The sequence below is a fragment of the Amblyomma americanum genome, chromosome 1, assembly GCF_052857255.1.
Source record: "Amblyomma americanum isolate KBUSLIRL-KWMA chromosome 1, ASM5285725v1, whole genome shotgun sequence".
NCBI lineage: Eukaryota > Metazoa > Arthropoda > Arachnida > Ixodida > Ixodidae > Amblyomma > Amblyomma americanum.
In genome coordinates, this window is record NC_135497.1 from 186732109 (window position 1) to 186748413 (window position 16305).

Genomic DNA, 16305 nt, shown 5'->3' on the forward strand with positions numbered 1-16305 from the left:
TCCAAGCACAATCGAGAACACTCTCGCTCTCATGAACCTATAAAAATAAACACTAGTTAACAAAACCAAACCACAATTGTTGTTGTTGTAATTGATTAAAATGTAATACAGAACATTTTTCAGGTACTATGCCTGCTTATATGCAAACATTTGAAAATAATCTCTACACCACGCTCCAAGCTTCGCCGTCAGTGTAAACAAAGATGGCGCCCTCCTGCTCGTCGGCGCGGAAACTATGGAGCGACCGCGAGACAGCCGCTCTCATCGACTGCTGGCAGGACCGCCTAAATAATTTGCGGCGCCAGAAGAGAAACGCCGCAGTCTATGCAGAAATCGCGGAGGCGTTGCGGGCCCTTGGGTTGCATCGCACAGCAGCAGAGGTGCGCCACAAAAACCTGGCGCAGATACGCAATGTACCGATTTGGCTACGGATTTGGCTGCCGCTGCCCCCGACTGCACAGTGTTGCCGGACATCGCCATGTTATGGCTGTCGGCGGAACATTTGGCGCCACCTAACACACATGAGGGAAACTTCTCAATGAGCATTGAAAATGCCCGTGTAGCACCGGATGTTTCGAGCGTGCTCGAAAATCTCGATGCAGATCGAGCTCAATGAGGATCGAAAGTGCCCATGTGACAGGGGTATAAGACTGCCTACGGACTGTGGAGGCGAAAGCATGAATCGTTAGTTTATATGTCGGTGGTTCGAATCCCTGTCGCCAGCTAGCCTCCAACCTGATTAAGAGACGTATGCTGTATGCAGCGATAAATCGCATGACACCACCCGGAACGCTGTACGACAAACGGTTGCACCACAAATTTGGTACGAATGTCACCACATGAGTGGCGCCACCTGGAGGCACACCATTTGTGCCGTACGAGCAAACGCCAAATGGCGCGTCGGAGGCGAAAGGAGGTGGGGACAGAAACGTGGCTGCTCCTGGTGGCTGTTCTACATGTCGTCGTCGCACTCGCCGCTAAGGTGGGCAGACGACGGCTGTTGCAACGGCATCTTTCTGTGACCAACTCTCGGCCTCAACGGCGGTCGCCGACGGAATTTAGTCCAGTGGGGCTAGTAAGCCTCTCGCTTTAAAATTAACCACAGTAGGGTGTCTCACCAGTACAGAAATGACTGCAGAATATTCCCGTGAAAGGAGAGAGTCAAGCTCATGTAGACTGCACAGCTTTTTTGCGACCTAATTTCGCCGCAACAACTGGATGCGGCTGAGGAATCATTTTATCCCTTCACCCCACTTACCTCAAAAACGCAAAGAACAATGCATTTGTTCACCCAGTGGCAAGCAAATAAGTATCAGTTAGTACGTCCTAAGCGAACGTTCAGTTTTTGTTCTGTTACATTGTGGAGGTTATGTCGAAGCTGTTCCCTTTTTCTCCATTGCTCGCACCGTGCGTACCGGACATTTTACTTCACGCATATCACTTTCATAGCTGGGCACTTAATAATCGTTTCCTTTTATCCCGCGTTGGTGGCAGCTGTCAAGAAGTGAGAGAGAAGAGGGCGTGCGACGATGTAGCGAACGATTAGTGGGACATTGAACGAGGATAAGAAACTCCCATCAAAGCGTCGTGATCGCCGTTAGGCTCTCCCACTTTCCTCACGCAACTGAGTGTACGGCAGCGGCGGCGTAAGCGCTTCGGGACGGTTGAAGGGCGCTCTGCATGAACGTGCACTAACACATCAGAGGTTCTTAAATGCACACACAAAAAACTGAGGCTTCCGGCGAAGGCCATAACGCCTCTCTCGGATCCCCTCGACCCGAGCTCACGCAACTCTGCAAGCCGGCGCGTGCGGCATACGCACGGCGCCTGGGTTCACCGCCATTTCCGGCCGCTTTATAGCAGTGCAGCGCGCACGCATCTGGCGCCACTCTGCGAGAGGAGGCCAGTGTTTCTGATCATCCCTGCCCACCGAATTAGTGAGGCACGAGAAAAAAAAAAAACGAATGGCCAGCATGAAAAAGGGCGTCAGGAGCGAAATAGAAGCAATAGAAAGGAAAGGAGCGTGGGGTTTCGGCCGGGTGAGTAGTGTTCCCCTCATCGATCTACAAATTGGCTCATGAATTGGCAATGAGCTTCTCCACTGGGCTCCCCCCTCGGTCGGCCCCTTCCCCCCTGCTTCGCTCTCACGCCCGCCCTTGCAGCCACCTCTTCGTTTATGCCAGTCTGGAAAACCCCAGAAGCAACCACCGTCTGTTCCACCCACCCTCCACCCTCTCTTCTTTCTTTCTGGGGGATTTCTTCTTGTTTCATCATTCAGTACTTTTCAACGCTGGCGAATGGGAATGAACGCAAAAGGGGAAGAAAATGCGCAACAGATGCGGTTTTGAAATGGGAATTCCGAACGACTCTTTCGAAGTAGAGATATGGACAGGGGTGTGCGTGCTTCTGGCCGATGCGTGCCTAGGGAGTGCGCACTCCTCTCTGCAGCGCCAGCCAGTCACGCAGCCTAGAGAACAGCGAACGAATGCACGCAGCATCAGTGAACGACTGCAGAGCGGCAAGTAACGCGACTTAACCTGGTTTCTAGTCCAGCAGGGTGGGCGTTTCTGAGCACCACCGCGGTGCAAGGCCGAGTGCGTGCGAAAAAAAAAGTCTACAAGTTGATCGGCACCAAGTGCAGAGACCCACAAGCCGCAAACTCTGAAGAAAGCTATCAAGCTCAAGAAGCCTAAAATATTAAGGTCTAGCGCAGCCAGAGAATGAGGGGGAGTTCTGGGGTTGAATACTTCTCTGCCAATAGCAAGAGGCTCACTTGCGTCGCAACATAAGTTCTAAAGGCTGTTTTCATTTCGTGCGATTCGCACAATTAAACACAGCGCAGTCGGACTGTCGTCGCCACGCCAATCGCAGATGCTATTTCACACGTTAACATTTCGGTGGGTGCGGCGCTAGCGGCCTTTTTTTGAGAAGAAATGCTTTGGGGAATATAAATGTCAAATATCTGAATATGCGTTGATCTTAGAATTATCATTAATGCTACTGAGCTATCGTGCACTTTTATGTTCAATAAAACGTTTATGAGCTTTTTGCGCTTCTTACCAGGTACCCCCGTTCGTTGATTACTGGGCCCTTCACAGCGATCGCATCGACTGCTCGGCAGTGCGACCAACTTGCTAGAAGTCCGCTGCATACGCTATGCAACGAGACCGACGGGCATTTCTGTCGCATACCTTACGAAAACGCGCTGCGTTGGGGCAGCAATCGTATCATGTGGAACAGCCTTAAGACGCCATCACAGGCAAGGGTGATCTTGTATTCTAAAAACAACGTATTACACGAGGTGTAACATTCGCGAAGCGGCTTGCAGTGCATTTTCAAAGATATTTAACCGGGCTGCCGAACCTATCTAGCCGTGAACGGAAGGCTTCCAGACGATCCTTATCATTTAAACAATATAGCGGTACAGAAGAATAAAGTAAGTCTATAGATCTGTCATTCGTGACAGACGAGGCTTTCACAGAAAAAAAAACAAGAAGAAAAATAGAATGGCCGCACTATTTTCGTCGTCTACTGCGCAACCTCTCCAAGTCACTGCGTCTCATAAAGAGCTCGGAGATAACCCCAGCAAGTGGAGTGTTTTTAAGCATTGATTAGGCAAAATCACGTGTGCTGTGATGTACACACACACATAAAAGCCTGAAAACGAGGCTGCGGCAGCGCCGAATCAGCTGTGAATAATGGCGGGAAAAAAAAATCAAGGCAACCGAGAGAGGGAGAGGATAAAATGTTAGCAGGTGGACTGCCGAGAAGGACCAAAAAAGAAGGGGAGGGGGGCGGAGAAAAGGAAAATTTTGAACGCTGTAGAAGGGAAGAGAAAAATGGAGCAGGTGGCCTCCACATATCCACGGGAATGGGAAAAAAAAAAGAGACATTAAGGGCAACGAAAGTAGCGATGATCGTGATAAACAGGAAGGATAGACGGAAAGAAACGACTAGTTTAGAGCGAGGGGAAGAGTGGGAGAGGGGCCCACGAAAGCAGGGCGCACAGAACTAGCGCAGCGAATATGACGCAGAGCAAATCCGCAGAAAGTAGAGGGGAGGGGAGAGGGCGAGTTCGGAAGAGAGAGAAACATAGATCTTCTCCGGGGAGCAGGTGTCGGGATTCCCACGTCCACCCTCTCTCCCTCGCGACAGCCCTGCGAGCGATTCAATTCCTCGCGGCTCTTCCCATTCTCCCCGTTCTCCTCCCCACGTCCCTGTGTTCCCACTCCCTGCCGTTTGTACGGGTGCCGCAGACAGAAACCGAAAGAACAAAGGAAGAGACCGCGCATGCGCTCCGAGCGCGCGGCACGGGCGCAGACAGTTTCCCCTTTCCCGTTGCGTGATAGAGCCAGGGCCACTTTGGTACAGGGAACGAAAGCTGCGTTGCTACGGAAATCGCGAAAGGAAAAGAAACGCAACGATGCGAGTTGCTGTGGAAAGGAGGAAGAGTAGAAACGAGAGAAGGAAACGCTTAGAGAGCCCAAAGACAAGGGCTGGTTCTGAATAAGGAAAAGATGGGAATGCGGAACGAGAGAGAAACGGCGGCGGCAATAAATATGCACCCTGGCGGGTTGAAGAATAGGAGCAGCGCACGCGCATGCGAAATGAATGCATCGGCGTCTCTTTCGTAGGTACCGGCACGGCTTCGTGTGCGCCGTCGCATGTGCAGAGAGAGGGGAATTCTGGCTCACTCTCGGGCACTCCTCCTACGGCGGGCCAAGCTCGAGATTCTCCTAAGCGGCGTTTGTTCGTGTTAGCAGCGCCACCTTGTTATAAAGTAGTGAATACGGAAGGGAAAAGAATGCGCAGTAAGAACCTGGCCGGGTTCTCGTTACTCTGGTGCGGCGGCGAAAATTTGACTTGTTCTAAAGTTGAGAGAGGGGCGAAAGCGCCTGCACACTCACATTTCGAGAAAACCCGGAGCCCGCGAGATCTCCCAGAGATAGGCAAGGCACGTGTACTGCCTAGTTTTCTTTCGGTCCCGCCTACCTCTATGTCGTTCAAAGTGTATCAGTGATCGTGTTGTTCTCCATCTATTTTTTTTTCTTCGTCGCGCAGCGTGCCGGGACGCGGCATCTTCATTCATATGAATCAGAGTGCCCCTTATGCGTGATAAGGTGTTTTCGCACAGAAAAATGTGTCACACGTGCCCTTACGTTTCTAAGGAAAGATAGAAAAATGAGCGAAAACATGGAAACAGTGTGACTAGCTGAAGAATATTTTAATATCCTTGAGCGTCCTTAGGCTACCACTCGCCCTCTCAGATGTGAGAAATGTATTTTTCGAGGTCGTTCTGAAATACCGACGGCCGCTTCTGGCTCTCGGTTGAAAAATGGAAAGCTGGAACGGCTTATTAGATGTAAATGCTATGCTGTATTTGAACTTCAGGCATATGTCGGCGCGCCGCAGCTGCCTGCCTTTGCAAGATTTCCCTGCTGCGGCCCCAAAGCAGGCTTTTCCTGCCGGTAAGGGCTTGTGCAAAAAAGCACCCTTTACAAAATTAATTTTCTAGCTGCATTTTTTTTTTTTCTTCAATGGAAGCGCGGCTATCCTCTAGGTAGTACTCGTCCAGAGCCCATTTTAAGCACAAAATTGGTAATTGCTGATGTAATCCTTGCAAGCAATGCTGCATCACGTACGTTTCTCTGCAATTCGTTACCGGCGAATAAGGAAAGAGGCTGAATTTTATTTATTTATAGTTAGAGAGATAAAGAGGAAGAGGGAAGGCAGAAATGGTTAACTAGAAAGGTGTTCTGGTTTGCTGTCCTGCACTGGTGAAGAGGAATGAGGCGATAGGAAAGAGATAGAGAGAGGGAGTGAGGGGCACCGTCACAAATGGCCCCTCAAGCCAGTCGCTCCCAGGAAGCAATTAACAGTGCCTTGTAGGCCTGGAGGGCAGTCGACTGCTGTGGCCACTGTCCTAGGATCTTATCCTCAGTTAAACTGCGAGGATCGAGGCGCTCGAGGGCGCAACGCAGCGTACGTCTTTCGGTCGCCAAAGCAGAGCACTCACGCAGGAGATGTACAATTGTATTTTCGCAGCCGCATCTTTCACAAGCAGGGTTGTCGGCCATCCATCCAGAGTGTGTATTACTTTGTAAATGCAACCCCGAGCCATAGATGGCAAAGCAATGTTGCTTCGCGACGCGGTATATTGTGGGGAAGACGAAGTCGCAGTCCAGGATCCAATGCCTTGGGACGACGGTTGAAAAACTGGCCTGTGTTACACGCAGAAATTGTGAAATCCAGAGCCAACCTGTGTAGCACACACGCTGTGTCATCTCTTGCTATAGGAGCCCCGACTTGAAGCCCGTATTGAGGGCAGATCGGGCAGCCTCGTTCGCGGGTGGTAATCGTGCCGGGTACATCGAGAGTTACATGAGAGACACCTTGTAGGGTTTATGGGGTTTGTTCCAGAACGTAGTTTGGGTTGTGGTAAAAAAAAATCGCTTTACGCTGCCTGTCTCTTTGTTGAAAGTAGGCTTAAGCATAAGATGCATTACAGGACCGGAGTAGAACATTCTAGGACGGCTCATTGGTGGTACCAGCGGCACTCACTGGGTCGGTCTCGGCAAGGTTCCTGGGATGCTGGACGTGCCACCATTTTCACCCTCTTCTGTTCTCCGAGCTGGGCACCGTCTCCATGGCAAACTCCCCGACTTGGCAGGCCGCCGCCACCAACCGCTTGTCTTCTTCTAGCTGGGCAGAGCCCTCAGCACGTTTGGCTGCTTTTGGTGCTTTACATTTCCCCGCGACCAACCACTTCTCGTTCTCGTGCTTTCAAGTGCGCTCGGGTGGCACCCAATGGATGCCAGCCTCGCACCATATACAAAGTTTTCTGAAAGCTGCGCTGAATGTGTAGTGTCCTTGTTAGTCGTGCAATTTCGCAAAGCTCTTTGAACAGTTTAGGAGTCAAGAAAAGCTAAAACCAAGAACGAAAGTGAGAACAGTGTTTGCTTTTTCCATGTCTGGAGCTCTTTACACTTGATGCTCCTGCTGGGTAGTGTTAGCGGAGTACATTGCTGAAAATTACTTGCAGAAATTGTCACGCCTTAATCATCTAGCCGAACTGACGACCTCATTGACATTCATTCCTCGGGGCTTAATAACGACATACCGATTAATTGAGCAGTTTGGGTTCGTGACTCCATTTCTCTGGATAAGGCACAAAACAGTAATGGCGTATACCATAGATCCGCCCCTCAATTGGGACTATTGTGATCAACGCGCTTTGCTCTACTCAAGCTATAGCCGGGTATCAGGTCGAGCGCTGTTTCACTGATGTCGCCCACGTAATCTGCAGGCTTTGCCTCTTCCTTAGGCTAGCAATTGAAGGGGGCATCCCACTATTGCGTTCTGCTGAGTGTTTGTGGGTTTTCATGCGTCAAAATTTGTCTCGCTGCCGCAGCTTACAGTTATACATTAGCCTATTTTTTAACTATTTGCTATAATTTTTAATCAAATACCTTTGAGGTAAAGAGCTATTACACTACTACCTTCTATCTCGTTAATCAACGCCACAAATCCAAAGATACAAGATACATACTCCTGTGATTTCCATGGTTTTGGTGACTGTTGGCGGCATTCCTTCACAAATGCACAGATATATACCAGAACCGAGGCCCTCGTGCCAGAACGAGGGTCTCGGTTCTGGCAGTCTTGATGCCATAGGTAGCATAAGAGGGCTCTCGCACAGTTTCCGCCCTCGACGTTAGATGACGTTCCAGGTTCCACTCTCGGTATTACAGGACGTGCTACGTCCACCGCTAAGGTCGAGGGTGGCGCTGGTGAACACTCTCAAGGTTCGGTTATACCCAATAACCATAAATACCCACGAGAGCAGCAGATTGGACAGCCGTCGCCGTAGCTCAGTTGGTAGAGCACCGGACGCGATATTCGGCGGTCGTGGCTTCAGACCCCACCAGCGGCATGGTTGTTTTTTCTGCTGCTTTATAAGTAATTTTCTTTAAGCGACAGCTTAATCGAAGTACTGTTCTCCAATCGATTGGAACTACAATTTAATAAAAAAAAGAAACATTCCCCAAATGCACCCTGGTTTCGGTGAATGTTGGCTTCCTTCCTTCCGTCTTATATATATATATATATATATATATATATATATATATATATATATATATATATATATATATATATATATATATATATATATATATATATATATATATATATATATATATATATATATATATATATATATATATATATATATATATATATATATATATATATATATATATATATATATAGAACTTCCAGGTGCGAAATTCCTAAGGGTTAAGAGGCCACTTGAGGGAGGGAGCTAGCAGTCAGTCACTGAAAGACTGCATTAGCTTTCATCTCATATGCCCTCGCTTTTGCCCAGCAAGAACATCCGAGCTCCACGCCAGTCGTGGTGCCTCCGCAATGCTTGCCGCAAACCGCGGTGGCTTAAACGTATCCTTTTTGAACCTGGCCACTTGCCAAGTGGGAGTACTGGTTGCTCCGACACCCCAGTTGCACCCAATTCTCTCCCGAAAGTGCGCCGAAGCCGAGTACATATAAAAACTTGCACACGGAAACAAGCGTCACATGCAAACCTGCTTGCAGCTGCAGGACGCTCGCTAGGAACCCGGAGTGCAGCGAACAAAAGCGAAGCCCGCGCGTGTCTTCGGCGCCGAGGGTTCTCGGTCAGATGGTCTGCACGCCTGCGCTTGGCAGGCACAGTGCAGACAGACACACAAGAATGCCGGACGGTTCGCTTGGCTTTGACTTGTACCGGTTGATTTGCCGTCCGGCTTTGCCGCCAGTGTGCCCGCAGACGCGGCACATTGGACGCGGGCAAACGTGGCGGGAGACGCCAATTAGCCGGCGGGAGGTTCCCCACGCTCCCCGCCCGGGGAAGGGGGCTTCCCTGTCCGTCTTTGCCGAACCGTCCGCCCGGCGTCGTCTTCCCCGCTTCCCCTTTCTGGTGCTTTCTGCTGAACCGCGAATGTTTTTGCTTCGTGTTTATCCTCTTGGCCATGGCGTGGCATGGCGGCCTACATCGAGGGATCCCACCGAGGCTGGTTTATTCTACGAGTGGCTCGGAGAGCTAATCCGGGCTAACAAGGAGCGCATCAGTTTCCCGCTCCCTTCGCGCCTCATCCCCTGGCTGTCGCGTGGCCGGGAATTAGTGGCCGCAGGCGGCCGTAGACGTACACGCCCCGCACACACTGGGAAAGCGGGCTCAATGTGAGGAATGATGACGTGCGCGGGAACAATTAGGCGGCGCTCGTTGCCCGCCTTTGATTTCGCCTGCCTGGGCACCTTCGGCCTCTTCGTGACACACAACCGTCGGCCGCGCGACGAAGCCTGCAGGGGGACAGGCTGTGGACGTTCTATCCTGGCGCGCGATTATTTCACTGGCCAGCGTCCAGCATAAGAGGCGGTTGTGTTTTTTTTTTCCTTGTAAGGCTTTATCGGAGGGCATGCAGCGTATCCTTAAACAATGTAAGAACAAAATTAAATGTAAGAAAAATTACGAACAAGAAGCACCGGCAGACTGATAAACTTGTACCTTTGGCCATTCTGTCAACTTTTCTACATTATCTTAGATCTTACTTTTTCACGGCCATTGTGCCCAACGTGACATCAGAAGGGGGAGGGGGGGGGGGGGGAATTAAAACAATAACTTCGTGCATGTGGCCAGAATTTGTTTGTGCCAATATTGTTAGCCATCGAAGTATGTATTCGAAATATACTACGTCTAATTACCTAATTGTTTCGTAAATTTAAAATCCCGGCTATATAGCGACTTGATATTGACGAAAAGTATTAATTGATGAGTTTACGGCATAAAAACTTGTACCAGAGAGGTTTTTGTGACGACAGCTTTAATTGCGAAAGTGCTTTCCGTGCTACTAGCAAAAAAACAAAATCCAGAATGTTTGCGGCCAAAGCCCCTGCTTCTAGGATATAAACATCGGGTGCCCAAATTGGAGCAGCCATATTCTCTAAGCAATCATTAATGGCCGCAATCTTGTTTCCTTTGCAGCTTTTCGCAGAGTGCCAAAAAAAAAAAACGTTAAATATAATGCTGTCTTTCCACAATGCGAGTTATCCTGTCCGTCATTTGATTTTTCAGAACTCACTCATTGAAATTTCGTGCACCTTCATCGGGTTACCAGTTAAACAATGGTTAATTACGACAAATATATCAGCTTGTGCGGAAGAAATGTTACAACACAACCCCTTCTACTTCATTTAAAAAAAGTTCTAACCACTGTCTTTTTTTTTTCCTCAGAAATATTCCCTCTAGTTGGTAGACACCCTGCATAACAACCAAATATAACCCGAAACATGTCAAGGAAAGCGCAGTTGTTGGTGCTTTAAATTAAAACATAACAACAGTAAAGCAAGCGAACTCAACAAAACGGCTCCCTGTGATTTCAACCTTCATATGAAATGGTGAATTTCGGTGCCAGAGCACTAATTTCATTTCTGCCCTGCGCAAACTATCTTTTTTCACCATTGTATCATGCCTCCTTTGTTCGCCCTATCCGTTCAGAGCTGCTGGACAGCCAAGTTCCTGACATGGCTGTAAGGCTCTACGAAACGGTAATGAAAAAAAAACAGCTCTAAAGGAACGGTAGAGGTGACAAAGATGGGAGCGAAAAAGAGGAGCATTTCTGAATTCCGTGCCCGCATGGACTCAGTGCAGCCAATTTAGCCCCTTTGTGATGCAGACGCCTCACAGCGTGCGCTATATTATCCTCTAACTTAGTGCCTTCATATGCTCTCCTCTGTGATTCCGCCGAGGTGCCAGCAAGGAATTAAAATTTTATCCACATTTAGTGATCACGATTAGTAGACAGCGCCTCATTTTCGGTACGTCCATTTTGCTTTTTGCGTGGCTGCTTGTTCATAAATAACGGTACTTAAATGGGAACAAGTGGCAAGCACTAAGAGCACATTGTTTTGTTCGCATGGAGACCTTTATCGTGCAGTTGCTCATTACATCAGCTAATAAACATAAAATAAGAATGAAAGCCGCCGCTAGCACCTGTACGGTGTGTCGCCGTAAATCTTAGATAACAGGCTTCCCCACGAAGAAATTTATTTATTTTGTTTTTTTTTTTGCGGCCGTCGACGAATGCCTGAACCACTCATCTTCGAAACAGAAGGTTGGAACAAATAGCACAATAGGCAAGCCGAGCCTGATGAAGGTGCAGAGCGGGAGTGCCAGAAAAGGAACAGAGGTAAAAAAAAAAGCACCGAAATCTGGAGCAGGAACGCCGCAATATACGGGCCAGCGTTTCATCGCCGCAATGGAACCAGCGCCGCCGCAGAGTGCAGAGGAGACGGGAGCACGCCGCGACCAACCAACTCTCTTCACTGAGCGAGACTCCCGTCTACCCGCACGTGTACTCGAGGCGGTTCGTTCCTCGCCGCGGCAGCTACTACCGATCCGGGACCTAAAGCGAACGGGCTCGTGCAAAGGCCAGGAAAAAAAAGCAATAAGAAAAGCAAAAAAAAAAGAACCAGGGAGCGTAAATGAAGGAGAGAGAGAGAGAGGCAAGGAAGGAGAGACTAATCTGGACCGCCGGCAATAACACTTGACGCTGGTGCGCCCATAGAAAGGCGCTTTACGAGCGCCGTGTTCCAGCGCCTCGCTCGCACGCGAAACGACGAGTCTGGAAACGGCGAGCCCGCCGCACGCTCCACCCAGCTTTCGCAGCATCGGTGAGGAGGGTGCGGTGGAGAGCGGGCGCCCGTTTCGTCTGGCGCTCGAAACGGAGGGGGCCGGCCGCGGACAAACCCGCAAAGGGAGGAGGAGGATGCGGAGGAAACATTGGGAGAAACGAGAAAAAAGGAAGATGAGATACAGAGAAGGAGAGAGAGAGAGAAAAAACATAAATACATGGTGGCGGAAAACGTGGACTCAAAGCCGAGGGATACTTACAAACGCGGCGGGAATGAAGGCGCAATAGCTCGAAAAAGAGACGGAGAGAGCTTCGGGAGAGCGAACGAACGAGTGGACACTTCGAGGGGAAAGAAAAAGGAGGGAAACGGCCGCAAACACGCGGGAGGAATGATGGTGAAATAACGAGAGAGGGAGGAAGTTCGCGCGCTCGCGCGGGAAAACAAAAGGCGCGCTCGGAAGGAAGGAAAGGGATGGGGCATTTGGGTGAGCCGTAAAGGCTCTCCTGCAAGCGCCGTTGCTCGCCGAGTTCCTATGAGGGCGCGCCGCTGCTGTTATGGCGCCAGCAGCCGCAGTGAGTTGTCCCGCTCCCCTCTATCTCCCCAGCGATCGGCCTCAAGCAGTTTAAATGGCCAATGGGTGCTATTCGGAATGGTCCTGCAGGATGGGGCGCTGTTTGTTCTAGCAGACTCTTTCGATGCGGCACCCTGACCCAATAGTGTTCGCCGAGAGCGTAGTACATGGGCGCCTCATTCCGGCTGCAAATTGGCGCCGGCCTTCAGTGCGTACCCTCTCAGGATAGCTTTCGCTTCGACGCCTGGCCATGCTGAGCGCAACCATATGAGCGTCGGAACAAGTGAGCGTAAAAATAAAAGTCAACCACATTGTTTGCTCTGAAAAGGGCGTGCATCGTATTATGTGCGCGCAAATTGCCATTCAGGTATTCAATTTGAGTAGAACTGAACGGCTTATTTGGCGGAGCTGGAAAGCGCGCAGCTTTTGCGCAGCCTGCATTTTAGGAGAAGCCCGTCGAACGCTCGAAGCGTACAGGTGTGATATTGGCACTGTGTGCCTCGTACGTACGGACAAGTCACGGGCACATGTCGGCTCTGTGCTCTTGGTTGCTCCTCTGACACTTTAATAGTAGAATAACAGGGCCGATGATTGCCCGCATAGCGTTCATTTAGGCGCTACCGGTGGTCAATGCAACGCAAATGCGACAATTAAAACGTCACTATAATTTCGTCCATATAATTTTGTCCCTATAAATCGCCCCTGCGCAAGATCATGCAGGGCAGAGTCTGTAGCGAATGTTGGCCTCCAATTCGGAGCTAATTTGTCAATGTCTGCTGCTGCGAGCGCGTCGACGTAGTTAGCCCGCATCTTCTGGCGACCTCCAGAGCGGTTCGTCACTTGAACCTAGATGCTCGTATACACTCCTGCTGGCTTCCCACAGGGTCTACTGTTGCGTTGCGAAGCCTGTACTACGTTACCCAGCCATGCTTCTTTGCTGGAGTAAGGCACCCGAGTGGCTTGTTGCCGAATGGCGCTTTAGCTGCCCGCCTAACACTGGGAATTTTTTTTAAGTAAATCAGAATTATGCGCGCACTTTAGCCAACGAGATAAAAACGGTCACGTCTGCAGAAGGTAGTTCGAGAAGCATACACAAGTCCGCGCCTTGCGCGACGCAACACGAGGAGCAGGAGCCGCAAGAAAGGCGCCCGTAGAGATATCGAAACGCGGTAGCCGCGTTCTGACACCACTTAGCCGCGGGGTCAGCTGCTTGAGACTTGCGTCTCAGTGGGCTCACCCGTTCTGTTTAGGCGATTCATATTACTTCCCAGCGGCGGCAGCGTCCGCAACGTTCACGAACCGCATTCATTGGCGCCGTGGTGTACATGTGCAGTATAGTCACGTCCGAGCAGTAGCTGCGATCCGCGCATTTTATTCTCCTCTATTCCGTTTGCAACGATCGATCGCTTCTCAGAGACGGTGGCCCTGCTTTTCTCTACTCGCAACGGCTTTGGACAGGAAGAAATGTCCAGCGCCCGGGGGGAACAGACCGGCGTTGAAGGCAAGGGGACCTAAGGAGACAAGGGAGAGATGTATAGCGGCGCAAACCACACGAAGCGCCCCCCTGCGGAAGCCCGGCGGGGACCCACTAGCGGGCTAGACAGCCGGGGGGAGGGCGAGCCGCATCGCGCGCACCGAGGCCGGGCCATTAATTTGCCTCGCTCCATTTTCTACGAGGGCTGTGCAGTAGAGCTCCGCATCGCCAACAGGCTCGTTTATTCCCGCCTCCGGTCTCACCCCCCGCAGGCGCTTAAATGACAATGCGGTAGTTTCTGACCGGACAGCAGCCGCCTCGGGGCGCGCGAATTGTCCGCTCCGTCCTGAATGGCGGCGTAATGGAAGCGCGCCAGTTTGGCCGAGGTGCACTACTAATGGTAAAGTTTGTCGTGCTGCGCCATTAAAGTCAGGACGGAAATAATGAAACAAGCAGTGTTTGTCGAGTGGAGTTCAGTTAAATTTTATACGCTTCCAAGATGAAAAGCTCACGTCACTTGAGTGACACTCGCAGCGATAAGCAGAAGCCTAAACGGGACGCAACAGAACGCAACGCGTAATGCCAGCTGTAATGGCTTTCGTGTCCCGCGGTGATTCCATTTCGGCGAGCAGCTGTTTTTCTTACGCCTCCTCAGATTTACAGAAAGAACGTGCGGTGTCAGTATCCACCTCAACGATCAGAAAGTGCCTCCCCTCGCTATCTGCAATTCATAGTCTTAGGCAGGAGGCCCCTCCTCCACGCACCGAAGCTAATAATGCATAATCCTGAATGTGGTTATAACACAATCATGTAAGTTATGAGAAAAATAAAGGCCGAAATGTGATTGTTTATCGATTAAGCCACAAGCGCAGGAAGTTATGAACGTAAATAACTTTTTTTTCCACACTTTTAGCGATTTATAAATAACCAGATTTTGCATGTCATTTTTGTGGAGCCAAGGCTCAGCGATAAAATGTAAAGGAGCGCGATGTATATGAGTTGTTCGTATTTCCGTATTGACTATCTGCACTCTTTTCTTCATACTTTCTGGAACTGAGCTTGCAAAATAATTTAGGAAAACTGTTTGCCTGAAAGCAATTTGTTAACTTTTTCCTGCCTTTTATTTCTCTTTTGCAGCCAGGGCGGGTCACGCAGTTGGGAGACAATGGCCACCTCCCAAAAGGTAAGCCCCGTTGTAGAACTGTAGACAGTAATACATGGTTTTATTGGGTTACGTGACTGGTGGTGTCAGTGTGCTCCACGCAATCTTTTTTTTTTTTCTGCGTGATGCTCGTCACCCAAGCTCACGAAAGCCAATTGGCCGCTTAAACTTACTTTTAGCTGTTTCCTAGTTACTAGGTAATGATTATTGAAAAAAAAAAGTAATGAGGTACGACATCGCGCTTATGTAGTTCGCTTTAGTCACGGTTTTTTTACTCTCGCATTTTATCTCTTTTACTCACTTTTTTTTCTTTTCCGATGCTTTCACTAAAATTTGGTGAGCTTGTCTCATTTTACAACTACAACTGGTTTTCGTTAGCTTTATCCTGATATTAGGAGCACCAAGCTATATAAACCCCCAAAAAAACTAAGAACAAAACTTCGCAACCACCAGCTGATCTGCCAAATGCTCGTTAGCAAAGCCATTGTAGCATATTTTCAGATGTCGGGATAGTTTACAAGTTAATTTCATGATTGTGTAGAAGCATTTCAGCTATCGGTTGCACTTATCATAGAAGGCGCAAAGCCACCCGTTAACAGCCAGACATTTGACATGATATATGCGCCGTAATACATCACATTGCTTCATGGAAATCAATAGCTGTGGAAATCCAGAGACAGGCCCGCGTGGCTCCGTGAATAGTATCATCGTTGGTTGATGTTCGAGCAAGGCTCTTCTTTTTTTTTTCCCTGGAAAGGTAGGTTCTTGAGTGCTGCTTGACATAGCGCGAATTATGGGACAAGAAAGGACGACCGCTGTGAGCGTGGTGCTCCGTCTTGTACCGTCCCTCGCGCTTTCCAAGCATGACCGAAAACCAACAGGCTCATCTTAACACACTGTAGCGCTACCAGAAATGATTCAAGAATGACACGTAAACAGTCAAGGTTTGGTGGCAAGAAGTTTTGTTCGGGGCCTGTTTATCTTCTGCCACAAAAAGGCTGCAAAACTAACCACCTTACGATCACTAGATAAACCGTCCTTTTGAACCAACAGATGCTGCGAATTTCAGCGCCAGCTAGTCGCTTAATCCCGACTCCTTGTAACGTTACTGGAGAATGAGGCGGTTAATGCACGGCTAACGCTGAAATTCGAAGCATCTTTGGGAGTATGTCGCTGATTGAACAAGTAGACTAGACCCTCACGGGTTGGAGCTGCACTCACGCTTGCGGTTCACCTGTCTCATGCGTCCGGCTGCCTCGTCTTTGCAGGCGCGCACTCGTTCATTACTGGCGAAGGTGTACCATCTTCTCGGCATTTCGAGCTCGTATACCATGGCGTCCCCTCGCCGTTGATGCTTTCCAACTCCAACTCCAGATCTTCAGACGAGTGGGAAGCTGGGCGAGTCGGTGCACG

The 16305-nt window shown here is 49.7% G+C and overlaps 1 protein-coding gene across 5 annotated transcripts in view; it reads left to right on the forward strand.

Moving 5' to 3' along the window:
* VAChT (Vesicular acetylcholine transporter) overlaps positions 1–16305 on the forward strand; it is a 213823-nt gene that overhangs the window by 85759 nt on the left and 111759 nt on the right. For all 5 annotated transcript variants that reach the window (XM_077648035.1, XM_077648034.1, XM_077648037.1 and 2 more), the window contains one exon: positions 14868–14913. In XM_077648035.1, coding sequence (XP_077504161.1) covers positions 14868–14913 — 46 coding nt within the window. The remainder of the gene's footprint in view (positions 1–14867; positions 14914–16305) is intronic.